Source organism: Mesoplodon mirus (genome assembly GCF_964341445.2).
Source record: "Mesoplodon mirus genome assembly, chromosome: 4".
Lineage (NCBI taxonomy): Eukaryota > Metazoa > Chordata > Mammalia > Artiodactyla > Ziphiidae > Mesoplodon > Mesoplodon mirus.
Window position 1 is genome coordinate 59,066,287 of NC_138979.1, and position 20,608 is coordinate 59,086,894.

At 42.9% G+C, this 20,608-nt stretch overlaps 1 protein-coding gene across 1 annotated transcript in view; it reads left to right on the forward strand.

Moving 5' to 3' along the window:
• Positions 1-20,608, forward strand: part of NOX5 (NADPH oxidase 5) — a gene marked incomplete at both ends in the record, with an annotated part of 111,491 nt that overhangs the window by 68,028 nt on the left and 22,855 nt on the right. Inside the window, 4 exon segments of the mRNA XM_082617874.1 lie at positions 11,469-11,592; positions 13,237-13,382; positions 17,908-18,201; positions 19,204-19,438. Of these exon segments, the coding sequence (XP_082474000.1) occupies positions 11,469-11,592; positions 13,237-13,382; positions 17,908-18,201; positions 19,204-19,438 (799 nt within the window).

The following is a 20,608-nucleotide window of genomic DNA, read 5'->3' on the forward strand; positions in this document are numbered from 1 at the left end:
TTTCTAATGTAGAAGTAGAAGCAGCAAGATTTGCTTGTGGTTTGGATGTCAGACGTGGGAAAGAAAGGAATAGATGAGTACTCCATAGTTCTGAGGTGAATGGGTAAGGGGTCTTTTACTGAGATGGGAACAGCGGGTGGCTCAGAGTTAGAGGTACTGTGAGTCCAGTTTTGGACGTGTTAAGTTTGAGATGCATATTGACATCCAAGTGGAGATGTTAACTGGCCGTTGGAATTACTGGACCACAGTTCAGGGCCAAGGTTGGGAATGGAGACATGCACTTGTTGATGAGCTAGTTGACAAGGAATTTTGTTTAGATAGAAAAGATAGGCTGAGCCCAACTTATAAAGGCCAGATAAAAGAACAGGATCTATCCATAAGTCAGGACACTGAGAAGGAGACAGTGAGTTAGAAGGAAACCAGGAGAGGGTGGGATTCTGGAAGTCAAGAGAAGACAGAGGTTCAAGAAGGAAAGAAAATTCACCTTCGTCAAACACTGCTAAGGGCTGAGAATGACCTCTTGGCTTGGCCATGAGGACGTTGTTGTTCATCTTATTAAGAAAGTTTTCCTTGGGCGATAGAAGTCTGATTGGAGTGGGTTCCAAAAAAAAAAAAAAGGGAAATGATGAAGTGGAGACTGAATATAAGCAACTCTTTCAGGAGGTTTTGCTATTAAGGAGAAACTGGGCAATAGCTAGAGGAAAGAGAAGAGGAAAATGATGCAGAAAGCAAGGAGATAATTGCAGGTCACAATCCTTGAGTGGGTGAGAGGATGAGGACTCCAGGGCACAGGGGGCGAGGCAGCCGCAGGGAGGAGCACAGGCAGGTGAGCCATCCTTTTCCCTATGGCTTGTCCGCCTCTCAGATGCCTTTCTGGACTCATCCTGGCAGAGGAAAGTGGCCTTAGCAGTGTTCCCACCCTGCAGCAAGCAGAGCAAATCCATGGGCTACAGACTCAGGTCTTAAAATCAGCCCAAAGAATCAACAAATAATATGTTGTAGGGCTGGAGTGAAGACATCATGCTTCTGACCAAAAAAAAAAAAAATGTAGAAGAAAAGTGTTTTAAGCCAAAAAACAACCAGTTGGGAGTATGTCATGTAACGAAGCTCTGTATCCCCTCTACAGTAAAATATGTCCTACTTTACCCAAGAAATGAGGAAAGGAGGTTTTTGCTATTTTTCCTTCCATGATGATGTTTCACTTTGTTACTAATCAGACTAAGGCAAATAAAAATTGAAGATATCATTTTTTGCCAAATGGACAATTTTTTTTTCTTGCTGTACGCGGGCCTCTCACTGTTGTGGCCTCTCCCGTTGCGGAGCACAGGCTCCTGACGCGCAGGCTCAGCGGCCATGGCTCATGGGCCCAGCCGCTCCGTGGCATGTGGGATCTTCCCCGACCGGGGCTCGAACCCGTGTCCCCTGCATCGGCAGGCAGACTCTCAACCACTGCGCCACCAGGGAAGCCCCAACTATATATTTTTTTGTCTTGTTATCTCATTTTTTTAACATCTTTATTGGAGTATAATTGCTTTACAATGCTGTGTTAGTTTCTGCTTTATAACAAAGTGAATCAGTTATACATATACATATGTTCCCATATCTCTTGCCTCTTGGTCTCCATGCTTTGTGACCACCTAGAGGGGTGGGATAGGGAGGGTGGGAGGGAGACGCAAGTGGACAAATATTTTAAGGGATAATTCTTAGTATTCAAAAATGTTCTGTTAAACAGGCATTTCTTAAAACATGGTGGGAGTGAAAAATTGGTTCAAGATCTTTGAGGAGCAGTTTGGCTATTGGCTGTAACCAAAAGACTTAGGAAATTTCATACTTCTTGGGCTCAGTAATTCCTCTTTTGGGAATCCAGCCTAGAGAAACCATTGGAAACTTGGACAAAGATTTAATAACAAGATTTCTCAAAAACTTGTTTATGGTAATGGAATAAATATAAGAAAGTTAACTGTCCAAACATAGAAGACTAGTTTACAACATTTTTGACACATTCATATTTAATAATATAGAGAAATGTTTAACATATGTTGGTAAGTGAAAAAAAGTTACAAAATTATTCCAAGTGAATTATTCAATCCCATCTTAGGGATTGTACATCCACTCTTCAATTAGGTCTAGACTAAAAATTATGTATTGAATTATTTAAAATTTTAATAACCATATGTTTCTCCATATTTCTAGTAGCATTTTCTTCATACCAGCTGGGCTGGTTTCATTTCTGCCCATTTTTATTTAAGTTCTTATTCTTTTTTTATGAATGTTTTTCTTTCCTTTCCTTCTTTGAGAATTCTAAATATGCTTAATGTCTATTACTTTCACTTCTTACAAAATGAATTCCCCCTACTATTGGTTTGATTGGCTGTCTTCTTTGCAGTCATTCTTTTGAGGTCTTTTGGAATACCAGCTTGTTGACTCATCTTGAATGGTGTGTGTGTGTACGTGTGTGTGTTGTGTTGTGTTTGTGTTCAACCCTTCTCTAGAAGTTCTGCGTTGCTTCCACCCAGCTTCCTGGTCCCCTCAGTTCAATATTAGCCTTACCTTGGTGGCCTGGGGCTCCCATCCAGGGAGAGCTGAGGATGCCATGGGTCCAGTCACCAAGTAGCAGTTGTTGTGGTCCAGCTCTTGGCTAGGAGGCTAAGTACAAAATATAAATCACAGTCCCAGGCAATGGTCAGACACAGCTTTTTCCAGCCCTCTCCCATAAGCAGGGGCATGGTATGTTTCTGCTTCATCTCTGGTCAACAGAGATGTTTATCTTATTTGAGATCAGTTGGTCTTTTAAACTAAAGAAAAAATTTTTTATCTATCATTGCTTTGTGTGTGGTACAGATGAGGGGGCCTCAAAGAGTGAATGTAATACCATCTTAACCAGAAGTCCCAAGTCTCAGCTTCTTACTTTTCTGAGTCTGGCTTGTGGCTATGAAGAAGTGTCATTAGCAATTATGCCCACCTTTTGCTAACTGCTTTGCTTACTCCACTCCCAATTTTCCCCAGGTACTTGGGTGTCTCACATGTGCTCACGAGCCAGCCTGCTCAAATCCCACCAATCTGGTGCTCCTGGAGCTGTCTACTACCTGGCAGCCCTCCTACTGGCTGTACTGCCCTAGCACCTCCCAGTAGAAGGGTGATCTCCTGGACTTCCAAACATTCAAGACCCCCAAGTCCAAACAGTACTGGAGTCTCCTGCCGTCCCTGCAAAGAATTCCCTGCCTTCCCTATCTCTTCAGAGAACTCAGACCACAGTTCAAGGGCAGAGCTGAAGAACAGACCCGTGCTTCCCTCTCCTTCTTCCCAGGTTTCACCCCCAAGCCCTCCACTTACAATGTTCTCCTCAGTGGTCCCTTTCACACAGGTGACACTGATTTCTAGGAGACAGCAGTGAGCGGTCCTGAGAGAGATCTTAGTTCCCCTGCCCAGGAATTGAACCTGGGTAGCCTGGATGAAAACCAGGAATCCAAGCCAGTTAGTCCACCAGGGTCTAGAGGCTAGAAGCAAAGTGCCTCTGTCTCTTTCCCCCATTGAAATCAAGAATGTTTCAAGGAGGCAAAAACTGCAAAATAGGTACAAAGTTTATTACCAGAGACAGCCCAATGTATGGGAGAGCACACAGAGAAAGAGTGTATTTATTTAAGTCAGAAGCAAGGCAGAAATACACACCCAGGGAGAAAGGGTATAGCTGTCCTTCCTAATGAGGAGGAGCGCAGGAAAGAGGTGATTTAAATCACTTACATAGGACAGTTCTTCCTGGTCTTTGTTTACCTCTGGCCAATTATCTGGTTTCTTTTTCCACACCTGACCTGCCCAGGACCCTCCCCAACACGCCTGCCAACTTTTTGCTAAGACGGATCCCACAGCAGAGGCCTGTGGCGGTATGTCCCACACCTATTATGGGGTGGAGCCCCCTCCCTTTTTGACCCCCAAGGAGCCTTCCCGCCCATGTGCAGACAGGGAAGTTTTCCTTGACCTCAGGAGTGGTCATCTTATCTCTTTACTTCAGCAGAGCTCATCTTCTGCCACTAGCTTTGTCCTTGGAGCATCTGGGTGAGAGCAAAGCTTCAGTTTTCCTCCACTTGACACATACCAGCTGTCCAGCCCAGGGACCCATTTATCTCCTACCTCAAAACCAGCTCACGTGAATGAGTCCATCAAACACAACCCCCCTCTGAATCCCAGGCTGGGCTACCTTCTGCATGTGACTAGAAATAAATGCTCAACATTAGCAGTGATTTTATTTGGGTAGGTAGATTATAGTGATTTTTTAAAAAATCTTTTGTAAAGTATGTGTGTGCTTTTAGGTATTTTTCTAATTCTCTACAGTTAATGTTTATAATTTTGTAATCATGCAACAATATTATTGGGGACATTTCGGTTTCTTCCATGTCCTGGCGATTGTAAATAGTGCTGCAATGAATATTGTGGTATGTGTATCTTTTTGAATTATGGTTTTCTCAGGGTATATGCCCAGTAGTGGGATTGCTGGGTCATATGGTAGTTCTATTTTTAGTTTTTTAAGGAATCTCCATATTGTTCTCCATAGTGGCTGTATCAATTTACATTCCCACAAACAGTGCAGGAGGGTTCCCTTTTCTCCACACCCTCTCCAGCATGTATTGTTTGTAGATTTTTTGATGATGACCACTCTGACCTGTGTGAGGTGATATCTCATTGTAGTTTTGATTTGCATTTCTCTAATAATTAGTGATGTTGAGTAGCTTTTCATGTGCTTCTTGGCCATCTGTATGTCTTCTATGGGGAAATATCTGTTTAGGTTTTCTGCCCATTTTTGGATTGGGTTGTTTGTTTTTTTAATATTGAGCTGCATGAGCTGTTTATATATTTTGGAGATTACTCCTTTGCCCGATGATTCATTTGCAAATATATTCTCCCATTCTGAGGGTTGTCTTTTCATCTTGTTTATGGTTTCCTTTGCTGTGCAAAAGCTTTTAAGTTTCATTAGGTCCCATTTGTTTATTTTTATTTTTATTTCCATTACTCTAGGAGGTGGATCAAGAAAGATCTTGCTGTGAGTTATGTCAAAGAGTGTTCTTCCTATGTTTTCCTCTAAGAGTTTTATAGTGTCCAGTCTTACGTTTAGGTCTCTAATCCATTTTGAGTTTATTTTTGTGTATGGCGTTAGCGAGTGTTCTAATTTCATTCTTTTACATGTAGCTGTCCAGTTTTCCCAGCACCACTTATTGAAGAGGCTGTCTTTTCTCCATTGTATAACCTTGCCTCCTTTGTCATAGATTAGTTGACCATAGGTGTGTGTGGGTTTATCTCTGGGCTTCCTATCCTGTTCCATTGATCTATATTTCTGTTTTTGTGCCAGTACCATATTGTCTTGATGACTGTAGCTTTGTAGTACAGTCTGAAGTCAGGGAGTCTGATTCCTCCAGCTCCGTTTTTTTCCCTCAAGACTGCTTTGGCTATTCGGGGTCTTTTATGTCTCCATACAAATTTAAAGATTTTTTGTTCTAGTTCTGTAAAAAATGCCATTGGTAATTTGATAGGGATTGCATTGAATCTGTACATTGCTTTGGATAGTATAGTCACTTTCACAATATTGATTCTTTCAATCCAAGAAAATGGTATATCTCTCCATCTGTTGGTATCATCTTTAATTTCTTTCATCAGTGTCTTATAGTTTAATGCATACAGATCTTTTGTCTCCCTAGGTAGGTTTATTCCTAGGTATTTTATTCTTTTTGTTGCAATGGTAAATGGGAGTGTTTCCTTAAATTCTCTTTCAGATTTTTCATCATTAGTGTATAGGAATGCAAGAGATTTCTGTGCATTAATTTTGTATCCTGCAACTTTACCAAATTCATTGATTAGCTCTAGTAGTTTTCTGGTGGCATCTTTAGGATTTTCTATGTATAGTATCATGTCATCTGTGAACAGTGAGAGTTTTACTTCTTCTTTTCCAATTTGTATTCCTTTTATTTCTTTTCCTTCTCTGATTGCCGTGGCTAGGACTTCCAAAACTATGTTGAATAATAGTGGTGAGAGTGGGCAACCTTGTCTTGTTCCTGATCTTAGAGGAAATGCTTTCAGTTTTTCACCATGGAGAATGATGTTTGCTGTGGGTTTGTCATATATGGCCTTTATTATGGTGAAGTAGGTTCCCTGTATGCCCACTTTCTTGAGAGTTTTTATCATAAATGGGTGTTGAATTTTGTCAAAAGCTTTTTCTGCATCTATTGAGATGATCATACGGTTTTTATTCTTCAATTTGTTAATATGGTGTATCACATTGATTGATTTGCGTACATTGAAGTATCCTTGCATCTCTGGGATAAATCCCACTTGATCATGGTGTATGATCCTTTTAATATGTTGTTGGATTTTGTTTGCTAGTATTTTGTTGAGGATTTTTGCATCTATAATCATGAGTGATATTGGTCTTTAATTTTCTTTTTTTGTAGTATCTTTGTCTGGTTTTGGTATCAGGGTGATGGTGGCCTCATAGTATGAGCTTGGGAGTTTTCCTTCCTCTGCAATTTTTTGTAAGAGTTTGAGAAGGAAGGGTGTTAGCTCTTCTCTAAATGTTTGATAGAATTCACCTGTGAAGCCATCTGGTCCTGGACTTTTGTTTGTTGGAAGATTTTTAATCACAGTTTCAATTTCATTACTTGTGATTGGTCTGTTCATATTTTCTATTCCTGGTTCAGTCTTGGAAGGTTATACCTTTCTAAGAATTTGTCCATTTCTTCCAGGTCATCCATTTTATTGGCAGAGAGTTGCTTGTAGTAGTCTCTTAGGATGCATTGTATTTTTGCAGTGTCTGTTGTAACTTCTCCTTTTTCATTTCTAATTTTATTGATTTGAGTCTTCTCCCTCTTTTTCTTGATGAGTCTGGCTAATGGTTTATCAATATTGTTTATCCTCTCAGAGAACCAGCTTTTAGTTTTATTGATCTTTGCTATTTTTTTCTTTGTTTCTATTTCATTTATTTCTGCTCTGATCTTTATGATTTCTTTCCTTCTGCTAACTTTGGGTTTTGTTTGTTCTTTTTTCTCTAGTTCCTTTAGGTGTAACGTTAGATTGTTTATTTGAGATTTTTCTTCTTTCTTGAGGTAGGCTTGTATGGCTATAAACGTCCCTCTTAGAACTGCTTTTGATGCATCCCATAGGTTTTGGATCATCATGTTTTCATTGTCATTTGTCTCTAGGTATTTTTTGATTTCCTCTTTGATTTCTTCAGTGATCTCTTCGTTATTTAGTAATGTATTGTTTAGCCTCCATGTGTTTGTGTTTTTTACGTTTTTTTCCCCCTGTAATTGATTTCTAATCTCATAGTGTTGTGGTCAGAAAAGATGCTTGATATGATTTCAGTTTTCTTAAATTTACTGAGGCTTGATTTGTGACCCAAGATGTGATCTATCCTGGAGAATGTTCCGTGCACACTTGAGAAGAAAGTGTAATCTGTTGTTTTCGGATGGAATGTCCTATAAATATCAATTAAATGTATCTGGTCTACTGTGTCATTAAAGCTTCTGTTTCCTTATTTATTTTCATTTTGGATGATCTGTCCATTGGTGTAAGTGAGGTGTTAAAGTCCCCCACTATTACTGTGTTACTGTTGATATCCTCTTTTATAGCTATTAGCAGTTGCCTTATGTATTGAGGTGCTCCTATGTTGGGTGCATATATATTTATAATTGTTATATCTTCTTCTTGGATTGATCCCTTGATCATTATGTAGTGTCCTTCCTTGTCTCTTGTAACATTCTTTAAAGTCTATTTTATCTGATATGAGTATTGCTACTCCAGCTTTCTTTTGATTTCCATTTGCATGGAATATCTTTTTTCCATCTCCTCGCTTTCAGTCTGTATGTGTCCTAAGGTCTGAAGTGGGTCTCTTGTAGGCACCATATAGATGGGTCTTGTTTTCGTATCCATTCAGCAAGCCTGTGTCTTTTGTTTGGAGCATTTAATCCATTCACATTTAAGGTAATTATTGATATGTATGTTCCAATTACCATTTTCTTAATTTTGGGGGGTTTGTTTATGTAAGTCCTTTTCTTCTCTTGTGTTTCCCACTTACAGAAGTTCCTTTAGCATTTGTTGTAGAGCTGGTTTGGTGGTGCTGACTTCTCTTAGCTTTTGCTTGTCTGTAAAGCTTTTGATTTCTCCATCAAATCTGAATGAGATCCTTGCTGGGTAGAGTAATCTTGGTTGTAAGTTCTTTCCTTTCATCACTTTAAGTATATCATGCCACTCCCTTCTGGCTTGTAGAGTTTCTGCTGAGAAATCAGCTGTTAACCTTATGGGAGTTCCCTTGTATGTTATTTGTCATTTTTCCCTTGCTGCTTTCAATAAATTTTCTTTGTCTTTAATTTTTGCCAATTTGATTACTATGTGTCTGGCATGTTTCTCCTGGGGTTTATCCTGTATGGGACTCTCTGTGCTTCTGGGACTTGGGTAGCTATTTCCTTTCCCATGTTAGGGAAATTTTTGACTATAATCTCTTCAAATATTTTCTCAGGTCCTTTCTCTCTCTCTTCTCCTTCTGGGACCCCTATAATGCGAATGTTTTTGCGTTTAATGTTGTCCCAGAGGTCTCTTAGGCTGTCTTCATTTCTTTTCATTCTTTTTTCTTTATTCTGTTCCACAGCAGTGAATTCCGCCCTTCTGTCTTCCAGGTCACTTATCCATTCTTCTGCCTCAGTTTTTCTGCTACCGATTCCTTCTAGTGCATTTTTCATTTCAGTTATTGTATTGTTCATCTTTGTTTGTTTGTTCTTTAATTCTTCTATATCTTTGTTAAGCATTTCTTGCATCTTCTTGATCCTTACCTCCATTCTTCTTCTGAGGTCCTGGGTCATCTTCCCTATCATTATTCTGAATTATTTTTCTGGAAGGTTGCCTATCTCCATTTAATTGTTTTTCTGGGGTTTTATCTTGTTCCTTCATCTGGGACATCATACTCTGACTTTTCATTTTGTCTATCTTTCTGTGATTGTGGTTTTCATTCCACAGCCTGCAGAATTTTAGTTCTTCTTGCTTCTGCTGTCTTCCCTTTGGTGGATGAGGCTATCTAAGAGGCTTGTGCAAGCTTCCTGATGGGAGGGACTGCCTGACATTATTTTAAATGGTTGACATTTAACCCCCTTTCTAATTTCTTAAGTGATTATTGGTCTGTTCAGGTGGTTACTTCTTGAAATTAATTCATGTCTCTAAGTTCACCAAGCATTTGCACACAATACTCTTATATTTCTGTAGCCCTTCCCTTTTCTTGATTCTATTGCCTTTCTCAATATTAATGTTATATTGTTTCACTTTTTTTCTTTAATCATGCTTTTCACTTGGTATTTTCAAAGAACCAACTTGTTTTTTTCACTATATTGAGGCATAATTGACATACAGTAATTTAAATGAACAATTTGATGAGTATTGACATATGCATGCATCTGTAAAACCATTGTCATAATTAAAATCAATTTACCATTTTGACCTGTTTTAGCTTTTTAGTTCCTTAATTTCAGATCTTATATTTAAGAATCTCTCCTTCTATTTGTGTATGTGTGTATTTTATTCTTTTTCTAGTTACTTAAATGGAAGCTAGCTCATTTATTTTATTTTATTTTTTAAAGGTTATACTCCACTTATAGTTATTATAAAATATTGGCTACCTTCCCTGTGTTGTACAATATATCCTTGTAGCTTATTTTATACATAATAGTTTGTACCTCTTAATCCCTTACCTCTATCTCTCCTCTCTCCCTGTCCTCTCCCTACTGGTAACCACTAGTTTGTTCTCTATATCTGTGGGTCTGTTTCTTTTCTGTTATGTTCACTAGTATGTTTTATTTTTCAGATTCCACATATAAGTGATATTATAAAGTATTTGTCTTTCTCTGATTGATTTCACTTTAGCTCATTTATTTTTAATCTTTATTTATAAATACAGTTAATTTTCATTTTTCATGATAGTTGTTTTCTATAAAGTCACCACAAACCCTGAATGAGGAAATTCTGAACCTTTACTCCTAGGGAAAATAAATACAGGGTTTGGTTACTGCCAGCCTATGGGCACAAATTTTTCATATAATAATCAGTACATAATTTTGTTTTATGTGTGTTTCTGTTTAAAGACTCCTTTAAAAGCAGAAATTGTTGATTCGTTAACATAGACCTTATGGTCAACAGCACTAGAACTCATGTCCAAACAAAGCTTATCTAACACATGTAATTTCTCCATAAGGCAGATCACAGCCTTTTTGTGCTTAGGAACACTGGACAGTACTTCAGCATTACTCCTGGGGGCCATTTTAAAGAACAAAATCACCAATGAAGAGCACAAGAATGTGAAACACACAGCACTAAATAGATCTTGGGAAGGACATTTGTTTACAGTCTGAGAGCTGAGACAAGTAGGCAGATCATTGCTATGTTTGACCTCAGGTGGGAACATGCACATCAGTAGACTCAAATGTATTCCCACTTTACCCATGTCCACAATGACTTCAAAAATGCTGCAAGTATCGATTTGAAGGTTACAAATAAATTTTAGCAAGTAGGTGAATTCGCAGTTGTGGAATCTGCAAATAATGAAGATTGATTGTAGCTAAATCATTTAAGGTTATATTAAACTCATGGGATACAGATGAAAGCCATTCTCACAGAGGAAATTTATAGAATAAGATGCTACAAATTCTCACTTATTGACTCAATTTTGTATTGCTGGGTCCTGATGCCACAGAAAGTGCTGTCCTCATTTCATCACTAACCTCTGTTCCGATCACAGTATAGCTAGCCCATCTGTGAGGGTTTTAGATGGCTGATGCCCTTGTGACATTGTAGAATATGCCCTGGACCTGGAGAGTCAAGCCCTGAGGCCTCAGTCCTGGCATGGCTTGTACCTGAAGTGTTCAGGCAGAGGGTGGAGGCTCTGGGGCGTGATGGAAAAAGCACTGGCCTCAGAGTTGAGCTCTGTCTCTAACCTGCTGAATAAATTCTGCTAAGTAACTCAAGCGCTCTGAGCCTGTTTCCTCTCTGTAAAATATCATAGGGAGGAAATAGGCTCAGAGAAGTTGAGTATTTTACATTTGGTAACAGAGACCAGAGGAAATAGTGCATGGGAAGGATTTTGAAAACAGTAAAGAGCCATGAAAATGTGAGGTGGGACAGTCACTGTCATTGTGTTAATAGCACCCCTGGAGCAGGCCATTCTCTGACCACAGTCTGGGGTCCATCCCACTGGGGCCCTGTCATTCCAGAAGCTAAAGAGACTTAAGCCTGGGCCGGCCAATGCCAGATGGAAGGAAGAAGCGGGGACTTAGAGACGTAAAGAAGCAGGTGTGGGGAAGCACTGCTTCCGCCCTGAAGCTGGTTCAACCCCATGGGAGGTCCGAGGCCCTAATTGGGGGAAGACAGAAGTCCTGGGGCCATCATGAGTCCTCCTGAGTCCTTGGCCACCTCAAACCAACAAACCTGTCTCTTTTGTCTGCCAGCACTGTGAGTGCCGAGGAGGACGCCAAGTGGCTTCAGTGGGTGACACACCAGTTTGAGACCATTGCAGGAGAAAACAGGGAAATCAACCTGCAAGATCTCAAAAGAGCCCTGAATGTGAAAGAGGCAAGTGTCCACTCCAGAAATGGGGACCCTGCACTCATATTTTGTAGAGGAAGTGTAATCTGTTTTGCAGGACACAGTACCTCACAAGGAGGGAAACGTTGCTCCCCGGGTTTCTCCGGGCTTGAGGCTCCACTTCTAAGCAGGGCCAGAGGATGTTTCTGTCTCTGCTACTGGGGTCCTTCCTTCCCTCATGGTAGCCATGGCCTCCTGGGGTCTTTCAAACAACACGTGAAGTTGGAAATCAGTAGCTTGTCAAATCTTAAGAAACATTATTGCCCTCACAGTTACTGCTAGCCTCACGGGCAAAGGTGATGCTATGACTTAAGCCTCCTGCCACAAAATAAACTTTTCCATGATTTGTATCCATTAAAGGCCCATTTGCACGGCCACGCCATCCCCAGTCCTCTCTCTTGGTTTCATAGGTCCTCTGCCCATCCCCATAACAGCCTGCATGCCCGACAAACAGCGGAGACGTTAGCAGAGAGGCGGAAGGAGTGAGTCTCACCCCAGGTGTCCTCTGGGCTGGCATCTCATGGTGGCCTGTGTCCTCGATGGGCACAAGCCAATGAGCACTTGAATGCCCCTGTTTTGATGGGAGAGCCCCTCATTTGCTGGTAACGGAGATACTACTTAGAACTCTAAATGCTCTGCCTCCTTTCATAGTTAATATGGGGAAGGAAAGAAAGATCTTCTGCCTAACAGGGGCTGTGAAATATCTTAAGATAAAGCCATTTGGGATGGTAGAGAGTGATAAAGGCCTTACTCGAGGGACCGAGGGGAAAAAGAGTGAAGCCAAGGCGGGGCTGGACTGCCTACAGTAGACTTCCTGCTTCTGAACTGAGGTCAGACACCAAAGCCCTTAGGCTCCTCTCCCTGCCTCAAGGGGAGCCTCCAGGCCTGGCATATCTGTGACACTGACCCAGCCTGTTTTCTTAATTTCTGTGTTTCCAGTGCCTAACACAGACCTGGAAAGCAGAGGCTGCACAGACATGATTGTTGAATGAATGAATGGATGAATGATGAATGGAGTGAGTAAATCGGCAATTGAGAACAGGTGCTGTTCAGAACAAGTCTACGTTAAGAACACTTAAATGTAGGCTGTAGGCAGCCCAAACAACAGGTAAAGGCAAAGACACAGGTACTCAAGTGGCATCTATTTTCTAAGTCCTTCCTGGCTTCACTATCCCTTGGGGTGACCCCAAGGGGAATGAGACAGGACCTTGGAGGAGCCTTTGAGGGACCCTCAATCTGACCCTTTTCCCATGTTGAGTAAGGGGCCACCAGAGGTCTGGACTGCAAGGCTGATGGGGGCGATGGACTGTGGGGACGGAGAGCCTATGCAAATTACCAGGCCCAGGGGCCAGAAGGGGGCCAGAGGCCCAGACAGAAGCCCATCCTCTCTACAGCTGAACAGTTCTCTCACCAGACCCCGAACTTGCTCTCAGCTGGCCAGATGGGCCATGGACACTGTCCCCTGGTGTGGCCTTGTGGGCAGATCACACACTGTGTTCAGGCACCTGGGTCCTCCCTGATTCCCACCACCCCACAGTGTGTACACACACACACGCAGATGCAGTGAATGAATTCAAAGCCTGGGCCCTGTGGCCATACTTGTGCCCGTCTCCCGCCCCGTTCTGGTCACAGTCCTTCTTTGCCAAGAGATTCTTCATTCTGTTTGACTCGGATGGAAGTGGCACCATCACGTTTCAGGAGCTGCAGGAGGTGTGGACCCTGCTCATCCACGGCATGTTGACGGTAAAGGCCCTTTGTGAGGTGGGGGGCAGGACTCAGTAGGGGGGACAAAGGGAATCGGCCTATCTCAGTGATTGCCCAGCATGGGGCTGTTTTCTCCAGGTGAGGCTGACAGCTCTCTCTCTCTCTGTCTCACTGTGGGTTCCCTGCCCTGTCTCTGGTCTCTGCTTCCCTTTTGTTGGGGGAGAAGGTGGGTCCCTGGCAGGGAGACAAATGCCCTTGATTCAACTCTGCAGAAGCCAGAACTTTCCTTTGTTCTTTTGTATGTTTAAAAAAAGAAATTGTTTTATTGCTTTTTAATAATCATCATAATAGCCCACTATGACAAAAATCACCCATAACATTTTTCTATACTCTCTTTTGATAACATACACTCACTATCCACTTTTTTTAAAAAAACAAAATGGGATTATACTATACACACTGCTTTTTTTCACTAAACAATATAAACAATTGTTCATGTAAGACTGTATTGCTTTATAATATCATTTTTATTGTAGTAAAATATACATAATATTAAATTTACCACTTTAACCAATTTTTAAGTGTATAGTTCAGAAGCATCAAGTAAATTCACATTGTTGGGCAACCATCACCACTATCCATCTCCAGAACTTTTTCATTCTTCCAAACTGACACTGTACCAACTAATCATAACTCCCTATTCCCCCTCCTCCAAGAATTTGACTACTGTAGGTAAATTATATAAGTGAAATTATATAATAGTTGTCCTTTTGTAACTAGCTTATTTCACTTAGCATAATGTGCTCAAGTTTCACCCATGTTGTACCATATGACAGGCTTTCATTCTTTTTTAAGACTGAATATTATCCATTGTATGTATATAACACATTTTGTTTATCCATTCATTTTTCAGTGGACACTTGGGTTGCTTCCATCTCTCGGCTATTAGGAATAATGCTGCTATAAATATGGGTGTACAAATATCTCTTCAAGACCCTGCTTTCAATTATTTTGGGCATATACCCAGCAGTGGAATTACTGGATCATAGGGCAATTCTTTTTATTGAGGAACTGCCATACTCTTTTTCTACAGTGGTTATGCCATTTTACATTCACACCAGCAATGCATAAGGGTTCCAATTTCTCCAACACCTGTTATTTTCTGTTTTTTTGATAATAGCCATCCCAATGGGTGTGAAGTGGTAACTCAATGTTGTTATAGCCTCATCTGTAGTGGCTGCATCATATTCCACTGTATGTCTGTGTCCTATGTTCCATGCAGCACAGCCTAATAGTTAAGATCTCTGATTCTTTTCTTTTTTTTGTAAAATTAACTTTATTGAAATATTTAATACAATATTTTGAGTTGAGTTCAATGAGCTTTGACAGATTCATACATCTATATAAACCACAACCACTGCAATCAAGAAAGAAAACATATTTATTAGCCTAAAATGTTCCCTCCCCTTTTGCTATCAATGTCTCCCACTCCACCACTTTCTATGACCATACCCTTTCTAGAATTTCAAATAAATAGAATCATCTAGTATATACTCTAAGGTCTCTGATTCTGAGGCCAGGTTACCCAGGTTCAAATCTCAGCTCCACCAGTTATTAATCATGTGACCCTGGGCAAGTTACTTAACTTCTCCCTGCTTTAATTTCTTCACGTGTCACATAAAAATAATGACCATAATAATAGCACATACTCGTGAGGTTGCTAGGAGGATTAAATTAGTTAACTTATGTAAACTCAGGAAAGTGCCTAGTTTGGGGTACCATGTTTACAGGTGTCAGCTATTATTTATTACTATTTACTCAAACCCCATTTCCAAAAGGGAGAATTTCATTGTTCCCCCCTCCGTTTTTTGGCATTGTAAGTGACACTGCAATGACCTTCATTCTTTGGCAACTTTGTGGCTTAAAGGGTGTCTAAAGACCCAGAATCATCAAAGGAAGGGAGGCTGAAGTGGGAAAAAGGCACCCAGTGAGACTGGGGTAGTTGGTGAGGCCAGACGGGGCAGGCCCCAGGGGCCATGGTTTGGAGTCTCAGTACAACGAGCAATGGGGATCCATTGAAGAGCATTGAGCAGGGGAGTCACAGGGCTGGATATGCATCCTGAAAACTCAACCCAGCTGCAGATTTGCTCCTGGGCAAGGCCCTCTGGCCTATGGGGTTTCTCTACCTCCCATTCCTGCCTGACAGTCTAGCCAGACCTCATTCTTGGAACCCACTTCCCAAGTTGACCCACACCACCACCACTACATGGGCAGTTGACTGACCCTGCTTCCTGAGCATCTTCCTCAGACCCCACCCCAATCTCCATGGGACCCTCTTCACTGACTGCTTTCTGACCACCAAGCTTGGCCCACACCTGGGGCTTATCAACAACCTCAGATGGAGAGGTTGGCCTGTGACAGGAGGAAGCAGCACACTCACCTCCTCCTTGCAGACAGAGGTGGGGAAGAAGACAGCAGGTGAGAGGAGGTTTGTAGTTTCAAGGCAGGAACTAGAGGGCACTCGCTTCCAGGGGTTCCAGTTTTCTCTGAGAGCCAGGCAGGGACTAGATGGGCATGGAGGTGAGAAGTGGTCTCGGCAGACAGCGGGACCGTGACCTTGCTAGAGAAGCATGAGATGACTGCGGGCAAGTTGAAGGCCTTGCCATGGCTGGGATCAGACACTTCCTGCTCTCTTGGGTGCTTTTCTTCAGCAATGTTCACTTAGCTGCCCTGGTGCAGGAAAGGAGAAAACAGGTACTTGGATTCACCTAGGGATGAGATATTTTTAGGGTCAGTGCAATAGAAGGACAGAGGGATAAGGAATAAAAATGTGCACAACAATAATTGTGAAGGAGAACCCTGGATTTGAAATTGGCTAAGGAGAGTATAAAGCTGAATGGGTGAGAGGGTGTGAAGGGGGCGGGGAGGGATGGGCGCTCTGGATGTGGTCAGAGCGCCCACAGGCTGTTGTGAACCCCTGTGTGATTTTGGCTATAAAAAGAAGGCCTGTTATCACTCTGCAGGGACTTTGGAAGTCCAAACCGAGGAAGTATTTCTTTTAAAAGGGACTTAAAGACTTCCATAGCCCTTTCCAATTGGGTGGCAAAGGGTTCAACCCATCCTGTGCAATAGTTGGTCTTGGGGGGACCCCCTCTTTCCAGGTTTGAAGAAGAACTTGATCCCCGGGGTTTATTTGTGAAGGAACTGCTCCTTCCTCTGTATTTTTAGTGGGAGCTGGCAGCGTCTTGTGGGCATAGTCCTGGATTACCTTCTGAACTTGTCCTAGATTAATAATATATCTCAGGGCCTGGTTCATGTCCTCATCCAGTAGGATGTCAGTAGTAAGAAAAGGCCTCCCATAGGTCATTTCAAATGGGCTAAGTCTCAGACCACTCCTGGGGGCTACACGGACCCTGAAGAGTGCAATAGGAAGCAAGTTGGCCCAGGGTGCATGAGTTTCTTGGCAGAGCTTTGCTAAGGTTTTCTTTAAAGTATGCTTCATGCTGGCTCTTGACTAGGAAAACTGAAGGGAGGTGTGGCTGGAGAGTGGCATATTAGACTCTGTACGTGATTACAGACTTTGACTTTGGCCCAAGTGATGATCACAATACCAATAAGACTTTTCATTTATATGCAACTACCGTCTTCCATATACCGCATTAAGTGCTTTATAATTAATTATCTATTATCCTTGAACCAATTCTGAAAGGGAGGAATAATTAGCCCCATTTTAGAGATGAGCAAAGTAAGGTGCAATACTCTAAAGGACTTATAGCCCACCATCACACAGTAAGGGGCAGAAGCATGTTGCTACCTCAGGTGTGTCTATATCCAAAACAGGCCAAGAAATCACTAATCACGAGTCCTACTGCTCATGAAGAATGAAAATATATACAGGAAAAAAAAGTGCCCCAGATTCCATCTCTGTTGGTACAGTAGTTTCTCTGATTGGTTCTAGGACCCCAGTGGATACCAAAATCCGTGTATGCTCAAGTCCCTTAGATAAAAGGGAGTCATACAGTCGGCCCTCAGTATCCGTGTGTTCCACATCCACCGATTCAATCAACCGCAGGTGGTATCCCCGGATGCAGAACGCAACCTTTCGGAGGGTCGACAGTACTTCTGGCTTCCTTTTCACATCACTCTTAGCCACTCATGTTCACATAAGGCCACAAGGCTGGACTTGAGGGCCCAGCTGCAGCCTCTCAGGACAACATGGATGAGCAAATTTTGCTACAAGTCGGGGAACAACAGGGAACTTCTTCACCACCACCTCATATACAATTTGCCTCTGGATAATTGAAGCTCTGGGCACGTTGCTCCTTATAGATTAAGTAAGCAAGTGTATCTTCTGGGCAGATGATCTTGGAAGTTGAGTGGTACTTAGAGAGGAGGCTGCAGATTCTGGAGGAAGGCATGCACTGAATCCAAAGATTCTCCATGCTTGGGGAAATGTTCACCTCTGTTGAGCTCGGCAGTAGGGAGCCATGGAAGGTTTGTGAGCGGAAGGTGCCATATGTCCTTCGATTGCCTGGTCTATGCTCCTAAAGAGAGTTGGTTGGCAGAAAGATGAAGATGAACGAACCACTGATGCAATGGTTGTGCAAGACAGGGCGAGTCTGCAAGTACAGAGCGAGGTCTGGGGGCAGGCCCCCACTCGGCTTCATCCTCACTTGGGCCAGGGAGCGGCTCCATCAACGTGGACGAGCTGCGCATCGCACTGCAGTCGTGCCTGCGTGACAGCGCCATCTCGCTGCCCGAGGAGAAGCTGGACCAGCTGACCCTGGCGCTCTTCAAGCTGGCGGACAAGGACTGCAGCGGCGCCATCACCTTCAGTGAGCTTCGAGACCAGCTGCAGCGCTTCCCCGGGGTTATGGAGAACCTGACCATCAGGTACTGCCCTGTCTCGTGCAGGGGCACTGCCAGTGCTGGGACTAGACACCAGGTGCGAAGTGTGGCCTGAACACACGGAGGAGCCCTCAGCTCGGCCCCGCCCCGCCCCGCCCCGCCCATGTCGGCCCCGCCCCAGATAAGCCACGCCCAGCCCCTCCCCTCTGCCTGCTTTCTCTTGGGGACAAAGGTCTGTAGTGCAGGGCAGCTGTTGTCATGTGTCCATTTTCTACAGTGTTTCTTTAGAATCAACTCACAATATTAAGTGCTGGGCATTTTTACAAATATACCAGTGCATAGCATGGAAAAGGAAATTAAAGTTACAAAAGGAATGAAGTTCCAAAAGGACATTAAAGTTACTTCACCTGAGGTAACATGCCTAGGATCACACAGATAGTTAGCAAAGACAGTTATTTATTCAACTTGGTTGAGCAGCTACTATGTACCAAGCCTTGTTCTCAGTAATGGCAAAGCTCTGCTGGGGCTAGTTCCAGACTGAGGGACAGGTAAATGATACCAATAAACAAGTACATAAACTAGATAAGTACAAATTTGATAAGCGCTGTGGAGAAAATAGTATAAAAAGGGTGTAACAACAAACCCACATTTGTCTGACTCCAAGCTCCAAATAGTGCCAGTTTTGTAGTTCATTCTTTTTGTGTATTAACTTTCTTGTGGGTTATCACAAAATGTCTCAGATTCTTCCATCCTTTTCGATTACCTCCCCCGCCCCGCCCCCAGTTGGGAAGTAAGGAGAGGTAGTTAAAAAAAAAGAAGTCGTGCGTATGGCATCCGAAAGACCAGAGATTCATCCCAGTTCCACCTAGCTGTGTGACTGTAAGCAAGTCACTTGACCTCTCTGTTTCCTGGTGTAAAAGAAAGCCGGCCTGTTTGCCACGAGGCTCCCCAAGGGTTAGTGGGCTGAAGAGGGAATGGGATCTTTAGGTTCAGACTCTGGTGGTCCCCGCCACACCGCGGCCTTCTGAGTGGAGCTCTCTCTCACAGTGCTGCCCACTGGCTGACTCCTTGCGCCGCCGGGCTGCCCCGACACCGTCCTCGCCAGCTGACCTCTGCCTACTGGCACAACCACCACAGCCACCTGCCCTGCCTGGCCGCCTACGTGGGCCTCCACATGCTACTCTTTGCCCTGGCAGCTAGTGCGCACCGGGCCCTCAGCGCCAGTGTCATGGTGGTTAAGGACTGTGGCCAATGCCTCAACTTTGACTGCAGCTTCATCGCGGTAGGGTTCTGCGGGCACAATGCAGGGAAGCGGGTAGTGGGACTGATGTAGGCTCCTCTTAGACAAAATGACCCACATGTGGACACCTGCAGTGTCAGGGTAGGATGGCACCTTAGAACTCAACTGGGCCAACACTCAGTGGTGGGGACTAAGGCTCAGAGGGGGCACTGAGCTGTCCATAGTCACACAGCAGGTAAATGACATAGCTGGCACTTTTGTGTGCTACTATGTACAAGTCACAGTGCTAAGCACTTTCCATCTGATCCTCACAATAACCCTATGGTGGACCCAGAGGAGGTGGGCTGGCTCCTGTGCAGAGCTCCAACCAGAAAGAGAATACTTCCAGAGGCCTTGAATGCCAGAATGTGATCCTGGGGACCAGAGACTGAGGTCTCCAAGTGTATTTGATGACACACTGCAGCAACTGGAACGAAATAAAACACAACAAAAATAAACAGAATACAAAACCCCCTCCCAATTACCCAGTATATGCTCACTTACTTATAATTACATGCATGCCCTATTATCATTAGCCAATAGGTTTATGGCACAATATAACTATAAGGCAAGCTTCATCCTTTTCTTTCTTTTTTTAAGATTTTCTTGATGTGGACCATTTTTTAAAGTCTTTACTGAATTTTTTACAAGATTGCTTCTGTTTTATGTTTTGGTTTTTTGGCCGCGAGGCATGTGGGTTCTTAGCTCCCCGACCAGGGATCGAACCCGCACCCCTTGCATTGGAAGGCGAAGTCTTAACCACTAGACCGCCAAGGAAGTCCCAAGGTTCATTCTTAATGATCAGGGATGTACATCTCTAGTCCAAATACTCCTCCTGACAATATCAGCTTCTTATTAGAGTGGGTTTTATTTATAACCTCATAACTGGCTACAAAGAATTCACACCAGGGGTGGGAGACATGTGACTCATTTTTGTGGTCATTTGCTCTTGCCTTATTAACACTATTTTCAGTCTGCATTTTCTTTGTAGGGAATCTTTTTAAGCTACTTGTCCCTGTTGAGGGATGATTAGCTTACTTAAGTTAAAAGCAGTTAGTGTAATCTGCAAATCCACGTATCAGGGCATGCATAAATACATTGAAGTAAACGAGCAAATGAGGGGACCTTCATCATAAACCCCTTAAAAAGCTCCATCTGCCCCCAGGACATCTC